The sequence below is a fragment of the Panicum virgatum genome, chromosome 3K (assembly GCF_016808335.1).
Source record: "Panicum virgatum strain AP13 chromosome 3K, P.virgatum_v5, whole genome shotgun sequence".
Taxonomy (NCBI): Eukaryota; Viridiplantae; Streptophyta; class Magnoliopsida; order Poales; family Poaceae; genus Panicum; species Panicum virgatum.
Window position 1 is genome coordinate 18,298,389 of NC_053138.1, and position 18,305 is coordinate 18,316,693.

At 48.1% G+C, this 18,305-nt stretch overlaps 2 protein-coding genes across 2 annotated transcripts; one reads left to right on the forward strand and one right to left on the reverse strand.

Annotated features, from left to right (window-relative positions):
• Positions 1-1,571: 1,571 nt before the first annotated feature.
• Positions 1,572-5,590, forward strand: LOC120698076 (receptor-like protein kinase HSL1). Its single transcript, XM_039981554.1, has 2 exons — positions 1,572-4,401; positions 4,493-5,590. The coding sequence occupies exons 1-2, from the start codon at positions 1,725-1,727 to the stop codon at positions 4,936-4,938; spliced, it is 3,123 nt and encodes a 1,040-aa protein (XP_039837488.1). The 5' UTR covers positions 1,572-1,724; the 3' UTR covers positions 4,939-5,590.
• On the reverse strand, positions 5,244-10,049 carry LOC120698077 (hexokinase-5). The gene is made up of 9 exons (XM_039981555.1): positions 9,610-10,049; positions 8,591-8,741; positions 8,321-8,503; positions 7,611-7,685; positions 7,308-7,463; positions 7,056-7,154; positions 6,830-6,960; positions 6,072-6,153; positions 5,244-5,990 (listed from the first exon to the last, which is right to left on the reverse strand). Exons 1-9 carry the CDS (start codon positions 9,906-9,908, stop codon positions 5,643-5,645), a joined length of 1,524 nt encoding a protein of 507 aa, XP_039837489.1. The 5' UTR covers positions 9,909-10,049; the 3' UTR covers positions 5,244-5,642.
• Between the last annotated feature and the right edge of the window lie 8,256 nt (positions 10,050-18,305).

Genomic DNA, 18,305 nt, shown 5'->3' on the forward strand with positions numbered 1-18,305 from the left:
AGTGTAGTTGTAGGGTTGTTTGTACGTGTATAGTGGTGTGAGTGAGGTGTGCGTGTGTAGAGTGGGTGTGCGTATACATGTATGAGCAGATACTACAGCAGTACTCAGATGAGAGGCGAAAAAAAAATAGTAGCACAGTAATCACAAATATTAGCGGGTCCAAAATGTCAGAGGGCGGCGCATTGAAACGCACTCAATTAGCACGAGCGCTGCAATCTCCACGGCCGGTAGCTTGACAACGACTTGATTTGACACGTACGGCAATTTTTAGCAGTGAGCCAACTAAAAAATTGGAACAAGAAATTCGCAATAATAGAGGTGTGATATATAATGTTTGGTTTTAAATTATAATGGTTTGATCTAGTTAGGATTGGTTGAGATTGGCTTGGCCAATTCAAAAGATTTAATAATAAAATAATAATTTATGGCTACATATGTGATAAATTAAAAACCGGACCCTAAAATTAAAAACTCGCGTTCACACTTTAAAATTTAAACGGATTTGACAGAACCTTATGTTGATGTATCAAAATGACAGTCAACAGCTTTGTACAAATCCGTGCAACGAAATTAACATGTGGTCCTCACGTAAAAAACCGGACCTTATAACTAAAAGCTCGTGTTCACACTATGAAACTTTAGCGAAATTGACTGAATTTGTTAAAGATGTGGCGAGACCTATACGTGGGCCTCGCGTCGAAAGTCAGATCCTAGAATTAAAAGCTCACGTTCGCACCTTAAAATTTTAGCGAATCTGAGTAAAATTTGTTAGAGATGTCTCATAATGATTGCCAACTACTCTGTGTAGATCGGTGGGTTTATATATATATATATATATATATATATATATATATATGGGCCTCACATCGGAAGCAATATATTAAAATTAGTTGGAGAGAATATGATCTAGTAGTTCGAAACCGATTTGAAGATTTGGGTCGAAACTATTGATTTGGTTTGTTTTGGGAGAAAAGATCAAGTAGAGTTGCAACACCACTCTGTTCTGTTGGCTGCTTCTTCAGCCAGCCAACAGTATTTTTCTCTCACACCAAACCAGCATCAGTCATCACCCAGCCAGCGGTAATTTTCTCTCACAACAAACCAGCACCAGCCACCAGCCGCAGCCAGCAGAACATGGGTGGAGTTGGTTTGGTTTCTAAAATGTGTTAATAATAAAATAGTTTGGCATGGTTTTTAGTTTTTTTTTCCAAACTATTGGCAGGAATAACAGTACACACAATATACTTGCCGCCAAGCCACGTAGCTCAGTTTGATCCGTAATTTAGCCGCCACATTGAATAAAATAAAATCATTCCCGAACGTGTCCCTTTCAAGCTAAGCTAAAATTTGACCCGGCCAAACCCGAGAAGAAAACAGCGCGCAACCGCCACTACCAAATGCGACGCCAGCGGAGCCGAGCTCTGAAGCTTCCAAGCAACCATCACCCCCCGATCTCCACCAAAACCTCAGGGGATAACGCAAAAGGGATCGGCGTCACCCCCCCCCCCCCCCCCCCCCCCCCCCCCGCGTTCCCACCGCTACATAACAGCGCGCCCGCGCACGCTCCAGGGTGCACACGCACGGCATCACACGGCCAAGGATGGCAGGCCACCACAGCCACCAGCGCACACGCCGGGCAAACTGAAGTGAACGCACGCGCGGCCGGCGGCGGCGGCGGGAAACCCAGCGGAACCAGAGCGCCCCCCAAAAGACACGCCCAGACCATGGCACCCGGCCGCGCCCTGCCCCTGGCGCTCGCCTTGGCGCTGGCGTGCCTCCTCCCGCGCCACGCCGCGGCGCAGCAGGCCGACGAGGCGCGGCTGCTGCTCCGGATCAAGCGGGCGTGGGGCGACCCGGCGGCGCTCGCGTCGTGGGGCGCCGCGGCCGCGGCCTCGCACTGCAACTGGACCTACGTGTCCTGCGACGCGGCGGGTCGCGTCGCGTCGCTGGCGCTCCCCAACGTGACGCTGCCGGCGGGCGCCGCGCTGCCCGACGACATCGGCGGGCTCGCGGCCCTCACGGCGCTCGACCTCTCCAACACCAGCGTCGGCGGCGGCTTCCCGGCGTTCCTCTACGACCTCACCGCCCTCGTGCGCGTCGACCTCTCCAGCAACCGCCTCGCCGGGGTGCTCCCGGCCGACATCGGCCGGCTCGGGGCCAGCCTCACCTACCTCGCCCTGGACCTCAACTCCTTCACCGGCGCGATCCCGGCGGCGGTGTCCAAGCTCACCAACCTGACGTACCTCGGCCTCAGCGGAAACCAGCTCACCGGCACGATCCCACCGGAGCTCGGTTTGCTGGTTAACCTCGAGACGATCAAGCTCGAGAATAATCTGTTCGCCGCCGGCACGCTGCCGGAGTCGTTCAAGAACCTGACGAAGCTGACCACCGTCTGGCTGGCCAACTGCAGCCTCGGCGGCGAATTCCCGAGCTACGTCACGCAGATGACGGAGATGGAGTGGCTCGACCTGTCCACAAACGGGTTCATCGGCAGCATACCGCCCGGGATTTGGAACCTCCTGAAGCTGCAGTACCTGTACCTGTACTCCAACAACCTCACCGGCGAGATCACCATCAGCGGCCCGATCGGAGCAGCAAGTTTGGTGGAGGTTGACCTGTCGATGAACCAGCTGATCGGAACCATCCCAGAAAGTTTAGGGAGCTTGCTGCAACTACGGTTCTTGAACTTGCAACAGAATAATCTCACCGGCGGGATACCGCCGAGCATTGCCTGGCTGCCGTCCTTGGTATTCCTGTGGCTGTGGGACAACCACCTCAGCGGGGAGCTCCCGGCGGAGCTCGGGAAGGAGACGCCGCTGTTAAGAGACATCCAGATCGACGGCAACGACTTTTTCGGGCCGATACCGGAGGGGATCTGCAGCCACCAACAGTTGTGGGTGCTCACCGCCTCCGGTAACCGCCTGAACGGCTCGATCCCGACCGGTCTCGCCAGCTGCTCTGCTCTCATATGGCTCCAGCTCCAAGATAACGAGTTGTCCGGCGAGGTGCCGGCCGCTCTGTGGACGGTGCCGAAGCTTCTGACCTTGTGCCTGCAGGACAACGGGCAGCTGAGCGGAAGCCTTCCGGAGAAGCTGTACTGGAACACGACGAGGATTTACATCGACAACAACCGGTTCACCGGACGGATTCCGATATCGGCCACTCGTCTCCAGAGGTTCCACGCCAGCAACAACTCGTTCTCCGGCGACATACCGGCGGAGTTTGCCGCCGGGATGCCACGGCTGCAGGAGCTGGACCTGTCGGCGAACCAGCTCTCTGGGGCTATCCCAGAGAGCATCGCGTCGCTCACCGGCGTGGCGCAGATGAACCTCAGCCACAACCAGCTCACCGGCGATATTCCGGCAGGGTTGGGCTCCATACCGGTGCTCAACCTGCTGGACCTTTCGTCGAACCAGCTCTCCGGTTCCATTCCGCCGTCGCTGGGATCGCTGAGGTCTAGCCAGCTCAACTTGTCCTCCAACCAGCTCACCGGCGAGGTCCCGGCGGCGCTGGCCAACCCCGCCAACGACCAAAGCTTCTTGGGCAACCCGGGGCTCTGCGCCGCCGCGTCGATGGTCGGGAGCCTCAAGGGCGTGCGCTCGTGCGCGGCCCCGCCAGCGGACCACGTCTCGCCGCGTCTCCGCTCGGTCCTCCTCGCCGCGGGCGTCGCGCTCGTCGCCGTCATCGCGGCGCTCGCCGTATTTGTCATCCGCGACATCAGGAGGCGGAAGCGGCGGCTCGCGCAGGCTGAGGAGCCCTGGAAGCTCACCCCTTTCCACCCCCTGGACTTCGGCGAGGCCTCCGTGGTGCGCGGGCTCGCCGACGAGAACCTCATCGGCAAGGGCGGGGCGGGGCGCGTGTACCGCGTCGCGTACACCAGCCGGAGCGGCGGCGGCGCGGGGGGCACCGTGGCCGTGAAGCGCATCTGGACCGGCGGGAAGCTGGACCGGAGCCTGGAGCGCGCGTTCGCGTCGGAGGTGGACGTCCTCGGCCACATCCGGCACAGCAACATCGTGAAGCTCCTGTGCTGCCTCTCCCGCGCGGAGACCAAGCTCCTCGTCTACGAGTTCATGGACAACGGTAGCCTGGACAAGTGGCTGCACGGGCACAAATGGTTCAAGGCCGGGGGCGCGACGGCGAGGGCCCCGTCGGTCCGGCGGGCGCCGCTTGACTGGCCGGCGAGGGTGAAGGTGGCCGTCGGCGCCGCGCGCGGGCTCTACTACATGCACCACGAGTGCTCGCCGCCGATCGTGCACCGGGACGTCAAGTGCAGCAACATCCTGCTCGACTCGGAGCTCAACGCCAAGGTCGCCGACTTCGGCCACGCAAGGATGCTGGTCGAGGCCGGCAGGGCTGACACGGTGACCGCCGTCGCCGGATCGTTCGGTTACATGGCTCCCGGTGCGTGCCTCGCGATCGCCTTGCTGATCCTGAATACCAATTTCTAGCGGCACATCGACTTAATTTTTTTTTGTCACGTTCCTCTGTGCAGAGTGCGCGTACACGAGGATGGTGAACGAGAAGGTCGACGTGTACAGCTTCGGGGTTGTCCTCCTGGAGCTGACCACCGGCAGGGAGGCCAGCGACGGCGGCGAGCACGGGTCCCTGGCCGACTGGGCGTGGCGGCACCTGCAGGCCGGCAAAAGCATCGCCGCCGCCACGGAGAAGAGCATCAGGGACGCCGGGTACGGCGACGACGTCGAGGCCGTCTTCAAGCTCGGGATTATATGCACCGGCCGCCAGCCGTCCACGCGGCCGACGATGAAGGACGTGCTGCAGATACTGCAGCGCTGCGAGCAGGCGCACCGGAAGGTCGCCGACGAGAAGGTCGCTGACTACGACGCCGCCCCGCTACTCCAGGTGCCAGGAGGCAGCCGCCGGAAACAGCTCTCCGATGCCAAAGTGAGCGACGATGGCGGTTTCGACTGCAACGTCTGAAGAAAAGCAGAATGGGGAAATCGGAAAATGTCTGTAGGAACCCTGATCTCCTACTGAGGTTAGGATCTAGGACGGTACAGTAGCAGCCAGCCTTGTGCAGTGCTAGGTGATCAGAGCAAAGGATAGTCACAGCTCACTACAACACTTCTTTTCGGTCGACTGGGCGGCCCCTAAAGACTTCCGAGCTCAGTTAGCTCGCCACAGCACCACTTCCTGCAACGACATCGATTGACAATGCAACAGTGGCATCATGTAGGTGTGTGTAACAAATAGCAATGTACTGTAACTATATAATTTTGAAGCCATGCAACTAAATTCACTCGTACATATTTGAAGAAGCAATGAAGAGAACACATGGTTAAATTCGTTCTTGTCCTCCTCTTTATTGCTAACACAAAAAAAGGTTAAAAATTCGATTGGTTTACAACACCATGCAAGGGGAAAGAATGGGCAGAACATGAATGGCATTGTTCAACCTCCAATTCTATGCTCCTGCCGTCCAAACATTTATGCCATCAGAGAACCTCCAAACTCATTGGTTCAATACTAGCTATATTCCGCTGCAGAGAACTTGGGTGCATCCAGAGAAAGGAAGCCGAAAATTTCCCGACGGAGTGCCCGGAATATTAGGAATGTTTGAAGGGAAAAGGAGGGAAAAAAAAGAGAAACTACACCCAAAGCTTGATCCACGTTTGATTTCAAGACTAGTCAACATCGGCATACTGGGAGTGTGAGGCTGCAAGAAGAGCTGCTCCAATGCCAGAGCCATCGTTGGCCAGCTTGGCAACCACGGAGGATGAGGCCTCTTCACCGAGCAAGTCTGTAAGAGTTGTTTCTACACAACTACTGAACTTCTTGTAATGTTCATAGAGCCCACCATCCAAAGCAATGACGGTCCTCGGCATTTTACTGCCATTGCTTGGTACTTTGTCCCGGCCTATCTTCTTCAGGATGCTATATATACCAGCAGCAGCTAAGCGTGCCCCACGCTCAGCAACAAGGTCACAGATGTGTCGAGTAATGTATCTTACTTCCAGTGAAGTATCCGCAACCTAAATATGAGATAAAAATGTCATAAGTGATCAATAGCCACTAAATCTTTGTCATAACCAAATGGCACAAACAAGTAATACCCCAACAATATCCTTCAGCTTAGCTCCCAGAATTTTGAGGTCATGTGAGGAGTCATGATGCATGGCTGACATATCTGGTGTCCTGTGATACCACAATTAATGTGTTCATAAAACTCATTCTATAAAAGCAAAATATTCAGAAGCCTAACTCACTAAACATAAAATAGAACAGGAAAAAAATGTCACAAAGACTATATTAGTATTGGCATGGGGACTTCAACTTCATCATGTCGCAAATATACTATACAGCACAATCCATTTATCTACCAAATTAGAAGTTTCAAGGTGTTTCTTTTTTGTCCCAGACAAATAAATTATTAGCCTTGAAATTACAATATAAAAATATCAATGAAGCAACACACAATTTCTCATGCCACCCAGCTAGTTATTCAATATTTGCAGCGTATCAGAGACTAAGTTTAGAACTGCAACCACTTGAAATGAAACAGAGAGTTGACCAAAAATATTCTGAGATGTCGCCTTCTTTGGATTACTTATTGATGTGACATGTAACTTGATAAGACATACAACTTCCCTGTCTATTCATGTACGACTTTATTGCCACAATCTAAAAACTATCATGGGAAAAGACGCCAAACTCTTGATGTCAGATGTGCTAACATTCAATGTAGACGATCAAGGAAGTTGAGGAAACTTCTAACCAGCTGGGCAGCCAACGAAAGAAGAAGAAGAAATGACGTTGCCATACCAGCAAATAGGCACAAACAGCTCGGTGACAATAGATCAAGAAAGCATACCTCAGTACAAATGGCTGCTCCAGCTTAGATGGAACAACATCCCCAAACAGAGAAGCATCGTGTGCCAACTTCAGTAAAATTCTTCGCACAATCTCTCCAAGATACATGCCAGAAATCATTTTTTCGTATATCTGTGGTAGGAAGGCGTACACAAGTTATCCACATATATTCACACAGTTCACCTAAAGGGGGAAAAATGGAAACTAAACAACCAGGGTGACAATACCTGTTCTCCAGGGTTCAAACTTTCAAAGTCCATGGCTTTATCGTATTCTGAAAGAGGAAGCTTGTCGGATTTGAAGCTCCCCCATTCTGTATTAATTACCTAAAGCACCCAGAATAATTCCAAGGTTACACATTTCTCATGTGGATTGAATTCTACAACAGCGAAAATATAGTGCTAACTGTGTAAGACCATACAATTGTTCCATAACTTTGTTATTCCCATTAATAACTAATAAGGAGTTCGAGCACTAACCATGTTCCCAGATTTAGGCAGTAAACCAGTCCATTTAGGAATTGCATTTGCGTGCTCCACATATGCTGCATTTGTACCAGTGCCCAATATTACAGCTGCAACAACATCGTTATCCAAATATCTCCCACCGGCCAATGTGCCAACCGTATCATTAACCTACAAAATATCAATACTCAGATATTTAACCATTTTGCATTATGTCAACATAAAAAAATCTGAAATAAATTAATTTACCATATGAAAAAAACGTGTTTTCAATACAAAGATACTGCGCAAATTTGAATAAAACTGATAGTTACTTACCAACGCCGTAACTTTCATATCTAGCCCCTGCCTCTCCATGGCCTTGCTCAACTCAGACACAACATCTGCACCAACCTGATTCCGGGGAAATCATATATCCAAATAAAAAAATGTTTTTTATTATAGGACAGTTAACAATCAACACATACATCATTCAACAGACAGACATGCTATTCTAATAGAGTCTGAGAAATGTGCTTCCAACCAAGATAACCTGAATTACTTTGAGACAAACAAATTGTTTGATCATAATCTTTAATATGGAAAACAAAAGAGCCGAACATAAGTTTGCTTAAGGGTAAGTAATTCTACATGAATCACATGATCACATCAACAGAAAGACAATAATCAAACTTCAAACTGACATAACTGCTACAAAATTCTAGTGTAACTGAGAGCTTGTCCCTGAAGAAACGAGGAAATGCCAGAGTCTCCACACTTTATATCAAACCAAATTCTATATCTATACTAGAAAAAAAAATTGTAGGAAAAACTACATGTCATGTCTTTGTGGAAGGCCAATACGTGGTAATGACTTGAAGCACTATAACCTGATAGTATACACAAAGATACATAGGTAGCCTTTAAATTGGGTCTGACAGGGAATGTTTGACAGAAATTCATGTACTATTAAGAAATTTCGCTTCAATCCCAGCTTCCTGAACTACAGAAAGGAGTTGAATAGATGGGGTTATATTAAAGTTTTTTACCGTGCCGTTGACGGAAAATCCCTTTGTCCATTTAATGAGTGTTCCTGACGATATTGATGTTTGGTTCACTGGGAAGGAAAAGGTGAAACCAAGTTCTCTCTGCCTACCCTCTGGGAGGTGGAAATCTTCACCTTCAGTATCAACAAATTTGGCCAATGCAGCAGCAATAAAATCAAATAGTTCCTGTATCAACAATTCAAGATACATAAGGGAAACAGCGTTGAAAATGTGTACAACTTGAGAAACTAAAAGTAGAACATCAAGACTCACCATGGAAGACCCGACCATCAGATGTGGTGGAATGGAAACCTCCTCATACTGTTGTTTGACAACCCGTTTCTCCCTTCCTCCTAGTTGGACTCGCAGCACACGGAAGTTTGTGCCTCCGAGATCCAGTGCATAATACAGCCCATGTTCATCCCTGCAGAAGTAAGACCCAGATGATTAATGGATGAAGTGCAGCACAAGTGTTGGAGTTAATATTCTTCATTCATGAGTGGATTTCCTAAAACAAACTGTGGCAAAAGAATCATTATATTTAATAACCCTCATTTTACTGAACATCACTGTGACAATTTAACTATAGAATACAGATATTGCTTCTTCAGAGCACCATGATTCTACCAATTTAACGCACCAGATAAGTTCAGTTAGTGGATTAATTGGTCAAACTGCTAAAAGAAATAACAAGGCACACGGCCACGTATTCACATTTCTACAGAATAAATATAGACTGAGTGGGAGTAAATCGAATAAATATATGTGCCATAAATTAGCAGTTAAGCGTCAACGCCAGAATTGCATTGCGAACACCATCCCCAGCTCGTCAGAATGCCTGCCAAATCGGTGTCATTCTCATGGATTTATGTAACAGCAGAGCTGCCTATAACTAGCTCGCTGCACGCGATCTAGGATGTAATAGACATCAGATGATCAGAAGCTCATGCAACAACGAAAATCCACATTCTAGCGCATGAGTCATGGAGAACCATAGGAAGATCAGGTAGGAGGGGAGCACTCCCAATGCCGCTTAATCACGACAGGCACAACCTCCCCGTAAAAATCACAACAAATTCGTAGATCTCCACCCAATTTATCAAAAGTCAGTCCATTGTAAGTAAAACAATAAAAAAATCCCCGCGCTTACGCGACACACGTGCAGATCACGTCCGTATGCGACCTTTCCCCGAGAAGCCGGGCATCTCTCGGATCAGAAAGCTCACAGGCCAGATCACAGCCCAAAGGGAATGAAAGGAGAAGCGAGATCAGATCGGGAGCGGAGCCTTTACCCGGTGGGGAGGTTGTCGACGTAGCTGATGAGCATCTTGAGCTGCGAGTGGATGTCCCCGCGCAGGCCGCGCTCCATCTCGGACACCATGGCGTCCGCGATGCTCCGCAGCAGCGCGGTGGGCGTGGAGAGGCTGCGCTCCACCTCCTCGATCACGGCGGCCGCCCGCCTCTTCCTGTCCGCCTCCGCGGACCCCTTCAGCTCGGCCTCCCGCCGGCGCCGCCTGTGCGCCACCACGACCGCCACCCCGACGGCCGCGCACACCACCACCGCCGTGCCCACCGCCGCGGCCTTCCCCATCACTGCCGATCCCGGTCCCTACCTCGCGCCCCGCGCCCTCCGAGCGACCGATCCGAGCGCCGCAGGAGCTCCGCGTTCCGGATCCGAGGGCCCAACACCAGTGGATCACCTCTCCCTCCCTTCCTGCCCCGGCCGCGTAGGAGAAGAGGACGGGGAGCCACTGGCACGGGCGTTTTAACCGGTAGCCAACCCCACCTCGGCTTTCCGCAATTCACGGGTCCACCCTCGGGTTCGGACGGCTGGGATGCCTCCGCCGTCGGGCTGGACGGGCCGGATCGGAGCGTGGGGTAAACGGATCTGCGGGGCCTGCCTGGTAATATAGCTTCCGGGACGAGAGGATATGTGCTAATTACCGGATGGGTACGCGATTAGTTTGAGGATGGAAACAGATAAGCGTTTGATCCCGCAAGAAATGTCTCACCAAACCAATCGGGTGATCTGTCGTGCTAGCCAGTGGGAACTGACGTGTGGTCCAGACGAGCGGAGGCCCACGCTCCAGCGAAAGCGGTGGGCGTTGCGGTAGGCCGCGGAGTCCAAATCAGAAGGTAACTAGGAAGACTCGCGCGGCTTTGCCGCGCCCTTCCTCGAGGCCCAGTTCAGGATTTAAAAATACCAATGATGCTCATGACATCGATATATGGTCAATGGAGCAGGCAAGGTCTTGGAAACCTGTATTGGTCTTTTGACCTTAAGTTGCTAGTGGTACCATCGGTATTCATTAAACTGTTGTAATTCTAGGCGACAGTGATTTGTATAACTTAAATCGTCAATACAATAAGAAATTTTAATGTACTACCGTAGCAGGAGATTTAGGTTTGAACATTCAAAGGAAGGAAAATTTTCTTACAAGCTGAATACAATAGCTTGCATAGAGGATACAACAGCCTCTTAGCGAAGTCATGTTCTTTTGTTCAAAATTATAGATTGTTGGATAAGGGCATGCAAGTTTGCCTCGGCACAGGTCATCGTCCCACAATCTATCATTGATCAGCCATTGTAGAAACAAGCAAGAGTGACAAATTTGTCAGTTGTCATACCTGAGCAGCCTCCTACTTGCTATGTATGGATAATTATGAATCAGTACATAGTAATTAGAGAATTTGTCAGTCATCCATTGACAATTTCATAACTAAGTACATTGTTCCATCATTCTGGAGGAGCTAATTTGTTCTCTTAAGGCTTGCTCTTCTTGGGACACCTTTGTACTTCCACATCAGATTTTAACTTTGAACATGTAAAGTTGGATCTGAATAATACAATTTCATGGATTCAGGCCAAACAACCGTGTAACATCTAAAATAATCTTCTGCCAGCGCATATAGTATATGCTATAAAGACATCCTTCTAGTATTAATATTATGTAAATCATCTAGTATCAACCAGGTCAGGCAACATTCATACAATGTGCAGATCAACAAGTGGTACCTGATAATGAACTCACAAAGAATAATTGATGCATCTGTTACATGACAAAGAATTGATGCATCAGTTACATGAGGCTCAAGATAGCGAAAACTGAAATGTGTGGTGACATCAGAAGTTTAGCAATTTGTTTTTTACCATGCATACATTATGCAAATGGAAGGTATTGCCAAATGGTTACTGCCACTCTTTGATTCAGAACTGTTTGGTTAGGTAATTGCCATTTCACACTTATGGCTAACTGATAGTTGCAAATATAGTCTGACAAAATTTAAAAGAACAAATTACTGAAATAGTATTTGATCTAGTTGAGTCGTACGGAAAAATGGCTGCAGCCTCTAGCTAACTTTACACATATATATCTAGTTTATATATATGCCAAGCATGCTTCCGTTCAATATTATCTATGCTTAAAATCCTATGTATGCTTAACTTGGCAGCATGGTGAATTTGCATTTTTCATTCCCTGTTTTATTTTTGAACTAAGGCTGCAATTTCAATTTACTGGTTAGTCAGTGATAATGTCATGCCGTGTTGTGTCTGTGGCCAGCCATAGCTTCACAGTGCCGAGCCAGACATGTGTGACAGTGTTGGATACTGAAATTCAAAGAAAGAAGATATTTGCAATTTGATTGCAACAAATCGAAAGAGATACAGATTATCTACGAAGATGGAGGGTTGAAGACTTGGAGCACACTGTTTGTACCTGTCGGTTCAGGCATCTGGAATACTGATGCAGCACATATTAGCGTGATTGAGTTGGGGAGTCAGCGGCCTGGGAAGGGAGGAGCAGCATCGATGCGTAGCTCATAGTTATGCACATCCACTCGCTGTACCGGCGCATGTATTCATGTACAGATAAACGTGGAGAGGCAAGATGCTAACCATCCATGGGCTTCACGTTGGCTGGAGGTCGACGGTTGGCGGTGAGTCTGGGTCAGATCGACGGCAAGGTAGCCAAATGTTGCAGCGCAGTTGAGGAAAGCGTGGTGGAGGTTGAGCCCACGCCTGTACCGCCGCCGGGGTCGCAGGGGCCGCTGCCCGTGCCGGGATGGCCGGGACTGGAGCGGCCTGGTTCCGTGCTCGCACCGGGAATGCACGAGCCATTGGGGCTCCGCCCGCGCCGAGATGGCTAGGATTGGAGCGGGCGGTTCGCCGCGCTCGCACCCCACCTGCGCCGGGGTCGCCGGACTGTCATCCGCGCCGGGATGGCCGGGAACGCGCCCGCGGCGGCGACGCCCGCACAAGGGGGAGGGCTGCGAGTGTCGCATGCGAACGGGTTCGCGAGGATTCGCGACCCTTCACTGCTCAACGGGTGAGACATCCGCTACGACCAGATCGGACGGTCCATATCATATTTTGGCTGGATCTGACGGTTATTGGGTTAGCGGGCGACGTGGCCCTATTGGGCACCCGCGGTTTGATCCAAGAATCGTATATAGTGATTAGATAGGGATACGCTGCGCGGCATTGAAAGCGGGGGGCTCGTCCCACGTGGACTGACGGGCCCAGCGGGGGGGGGGGGGGGGGGGGGTCGGGATTCCTGACCTGAGGATGGGATGTCTCGCGGGCCTCTCGGAGATTCGTGCAGGAAGGAGCCATCCATCCGAGCGGCGGTTGCAGGCCAGCAACTGTCCGCGGAGATGGAACAGCTCCTCTCGCCGCTTCAACGATGGCTCACGGGAAACGGGAAGCAGTACCCACACCACCACCGACACCACGCCGTGCAGCCTCTAGGCTCTAAGGCTGACATATTCGGTGAATTTCTTTTTCAGTTTCCCAATATTCAATAGATTGAAAAAAAATACTACTAATACATACTCTTATCTTATATATCCAACGGTTTTAGTTTCCCCAACATACATGTTGGACACCGTGTACGTTTCAACCTAATTTGTTGGCGTTGGTGTTGTCTTCCAAACAACATACTTACTTGTTATAACTCTATGTTTCATTTCTTCGAACGCTTTTAGAGTACTTGGGAACCTTAAACTGCTGGCTATTAGTAGTATTTTGTCCTGAGCACCAATGCAACATTCATTCGCTTAAATAGAGGACGGCGGACCCGCCTTCCACCAACACTGCATCTCTGAGTGGCTCCGCCGTAGCGTCGTCTGCCCTCTCTGCCACCGCCAGCTGCCCACCGAGGACGGCGACGAATAGAGGAGATTGCTTTTTTTGGTTGAGAAAATAGAGGAGATTGCTAGCTAGTTGAGCTAGGATTTATGGATTCGTCATATTTGTCATTCTTGCATTAAATAACACTATAATTGTTTCTTATACTATAATTATTTCATCCAGTATTCAAGAAACCGATTAAACAAGTAGTACATGATAAATGATCTAGTAAACAAGCAACTATCATTTACCCTTTCCATTTTTATTTAACCTCGTGTAAAATATGCTTCTCAAGAACTCATTATAGTAATAGAATATTTCCAAACTACAAATAACTAAGACATGTTGATACTATAATCTAGAGGGAGCGGAAGACGAGATTGGCCTTAAGAAGCAAATAGGAGCGCATTTGAAACTGAATCAGTACAAACTCACAGCCTGATTTTGTATGGTTCAACATCATATGCCTTGAAACTTGATTGCATTAGCTGAAACCTGCTGTCTTCAATCTGGTAAACATGCAAATCTATGTTTGTGAATTCTGAATCAGCAATGCATTAATTAGGGAAAAGATCATTGGACATATTCAGGCTGAGGCCTTTCTTACTTAAGGCAAATCACAAGTAGAAATAAATTACGAAATAGAGGAGATTGCTAGCTAGTTGAGCTAGGAAGCATGCATTTGCTATATTACGAAATACTCCGCAGGCCCAGGTCGGTGGAAAACACAACGGGCTATGAGACTCCTGTTTTAACTAGCCCAGTGGGCCTGGATCGGCCCGGTACTGTTTTGTCGCTACATGGGTCAAGTGGGCAACGTCCGTTGTTGATACCTTCGTTTACACCTTCCCCTTTCGTTGCAAAAAGAAGAAGAAAAAGACCGTAGCGAAGCGCCACACCGCACGCAGGAAGAGGACAGAGGAGAGCACTTCCGCAGCCTATCACTGCAGCCAAATGTTAGGGTGCCGCGCCTGCTTCGCCTAGCTGCCGACCACAGTGAACGCGTGATCTGAGACTAGCAGACAGCAGTCTAGTGCCGATCTGTGAAGCCTATGCCCTCTTGAATGCGGCTCCCAGGTTACCGTGGGCATGGCTGCACCGTCCGTCCGGTCAAGCGACGCGCAAGCATGGCCATGGCCGGCCTTCCCTCCCTCCACTCCCCCGCGCGCCGTAGCGCTGCACTCCCTCTGGTAACGGATAGCCTGAGACTGAACTGAATTGAACGCGGCGCACGCCGCTTCCGGCAGCGGCCCTGCTATGACGTCGCTCAGTTTCCGGCCGTCCGATAGCTGCTACGGCGCTCCTTCCGTATTGGATGTTATATTGGGATCCAAATTTTGATGTGAGATTGTTGGAATTTGAATTTGGCCGATTAAGTATTTCAGTTATTCTAAATAAATCCCAAAAGCTTATGTGGTGCAAATTTTTAATTCCACATTACTTGTAGAAGTTGAGGAGACCATATGGCTCTCCTATATATCTAACACATAGACTTCACCGGAGAACATCAATTCGATTATTCCTCTTGTAAGCCACCGTTAGGCATTGTAAACACACACCCAATATAGTAAAAATTTTGCTGGCTGGCGCCTGTGGTTTTTACCATTCGCATTGGAGGGGTTTTCCACGTTAAATTCTTGTGTCTCTTGAAGTTTGATTTTTGCTGTTTTTATCGTATTGTTCGCTGTCGCTTCTAACAAGTGGTACCAGAGTGGTGGTTTCAAGTTAGGGTTTCGTGATGGTGTCGATGAAGTATGATCTACCGATGTTGGACTACAAGACGAGGTTCTCGCTGTTGCAAGTCAAGATGAGAGCTATTCTGGCGCAAACAAATGATCTTGATGAGGCGCTGGAAAAATTCAGGAAGAAGAAGGATGAGTGGACCGATGAGGAGAAGCGCAAGGACCGTAAGACTCTTTCTTTTATTCAGCTTTATCTATCTAATGATATTCTGCAAGAAGTGTTGCAGGAAAAGACTGCTGCAGAATTGTGGCTAAAACTGGAATCGATCTGCATGTCGAAGGATCTTACCAGTAAATTGCATATGAAGTTGAAGCTGTATACGCTTAAGAGAGTGATTCGGTGATGGGTCACCTATCTGTTTTCCAGGAGATCGTTGCTGACCTAGGGTCGATGGAGGTTAAGTATGAAGATGAGGACTTAGGTCTTCTCTTATTATGCTCTTTGCCAAGTTCTTATGCAAGTTTTCGTGACACCATACTATTAAGTCATGATAAACTAACCCTTGCGGAAGTTTGTGAGGCACTCCAGTCTAAGAAGAAGATGAAAGGCATGGTACAGACAGATGGATCGTCCTCAAGGGGCGACGCCTTGCATGTTAGAGGCAGATCAGAGCAAAGATCATCTAGCGACAACAACGATCGTAGCAAGAGCAATGACGGTAGAGGCCGCTCCCAGTCCAAAGGTCCCAAGAAGAAATTATTTTGTAAGTACTGGAAGAAGAAATCTCATATGATTGAGGATTGCTGGAAATTGCAGAATAAGGAGAAGAGAAAAAATAAATCTGATGGTAAGGCTAGTGTTGCTTCCGCTGGTGAAAACTCTGAGTCAGATTGTTTGGTTGTCTTTGCTGGTTGTGTTGCTGGTCATGATGAGTGGATTCTTGATTCTGCATGTTCCTTTCATATCTACACTAACAGAGATTGGTTCAGTTCCTATGAGTCTTTGCAGAACGGTGATTTTGTGTACATGTGAGATGATAACTCGTGTGAGATTGTTGGCATTGGCTCTGTTCAGATCAAGACCCATGATGGCATGATTCGCACACTGAAGAATGTGAGGCACATACCAGGAATGAAAAAAATCTGATCTCGTTGAGCACACTTGATAAAGAAGGACTCAAATACACCGGTTCAGGTGGAGTTGTGAAGGTATCTAAAGGTTCTCTTATATGTTTGCTGGGTGATCTAAATTCTTCAAATTTATATGTTCTCCGAGGTTGTACTTTGCATGGTTCTGTTTCTGCTGCTAATGTTGCTAATGCTGAACCTAGTAAGACTGGCCTTTGGCATATGCGTCTTAGACACATGAGTGAACTCGGTATGGCAGAATTGATGAAGAAAAACCTGCTGGATGGCTGTATTTTGAGTGGCAAGAAGTTCTGTGAGCATTGTGTATTTGGTAAGCACAAGAGGGTCAAATTCAATACCTCTGTTCATACCACAAAACGTACACTTGATTATGTTCATGCTGATTTGTGGGGTCCTTTCTGTAAGCCTTCATATGGTGGTGCTCGTTATATGCTTACCATTATTGATGATTACTCTAGAAGAGTCTGGTCTTATTTTCTAAAAAACAAAGATGATACTTTTGCTACTTTTACAGAGTGGAAAGTTATGATAGAAAGGCAAACTGAGAAGAAGGTCAAGGTGCTTCGCACTGATAATGGTGGAGAGTTTTGTTCGGATGTGTTTGATGATTATTGCAGAAAAGAAGGCATTGTTAGGCATCACACCATCCCATACACTCTGCAGCAGAATGGTGTGGCTGAGCTCATGAACAGGACCATTATCTCGAAAACTCGTTGCATGCTATCCAACACCTGCATGAACAAGCGTTTTAGGACTGAAGCTGCTAATACTGCATGCTATTTGATCAACAGGTCGCCTTCTATTCCACTCAAGAAGACTGCTATTGAGGTATGGTCTGGTACACCTGCAGATTATTCACACTTGAGAGTTTTTGGCTGCACTGCTTATGCTCATGTTGATAATGGAAAATTAGAGCATAGAGCTATTAAATATCTGTTTCTTGGTTATGGTTCAGGAGTTAAAGGATATAAATTGTGGAATCCTGAAACTAAAAAGACTTTCATGAGCAGAAGTGTTGTTTTCAATGAGTTTGTGATGTTTACTGACAGTCTGTCCACAGATGATACTTTAGTTGAAAAATTGCAGCCACAAGTTAGTGTGCAGGTGGAGCTTATGGATGACCAAGAAAATGAAGTTGTTGGTAATGATGTTTCAGATAGTGTTCCTGATACTGTTCAGCACTCACCTCCAGTTTCACAGTCTGATTTGCAGCATGAGGATGATGTAGATTTATCTATTGCTTTTCGCAGATCAAAGAGGAGTTGTGGGCCTCCAAACCATTTAATTGAGGAGTGTAATCTGACTTATTATGCTTTGAGTTGTGCTGAACAGGTGGAGGATGTTTGTGAGCCAGCAACATATTCTGAAGCTGTTGATTCTGTTGATAAGGAGAAGTGGATCTCAGCTATGCAGGAGGAGATGCAGTCTCTTGAGAAGAATGACACATAGGAGATTGTGAGTTTGCCTTAGAAAAAAACAGTTTGTTCGCTGCAAATGGGTCTTCAAGAGAAAGGAGGGTTTGTCTCCTAGTGAGCCTCCAAAATTTAAGACAAGGTTAGTTGCAAAGGGCTTTAGTCAGATTCCTGGTGTTGACTATAATGATGTGTTCTCTCCAGTTGTGAAGTATAGCTCAATTCGGACTTTCTTTAGTATTGTTGCTATGCATGATCTTGAGCTTGAACAGTTAGATGAGAAGACTGCATTCATAGTGACAAGCAAAAAGAATTATGTTCGCAAGTTGAAGAAGTCCTTATATGGTTTGAAACAGTCTCCTTGTCAGTGGTATAAGAGGTTTGATTCATTTATGTTGTTACATGGTTTTAAAAGATCTGAATATGATAGTTGTGTTTACATTAAGATTGTTGATGGATCACCTATATACTTGCTGTTATATGTTGATGACATGGTTATTGCTGCCAAGAGCAGAAAAGAAATCACTACAATAAAGAAATTGTTGAGTAGTGAATTTGATATGAAGGACCTTGGTGTTGCTAAGAAAATTCTAGGTATGGAGATTACTAGAGAC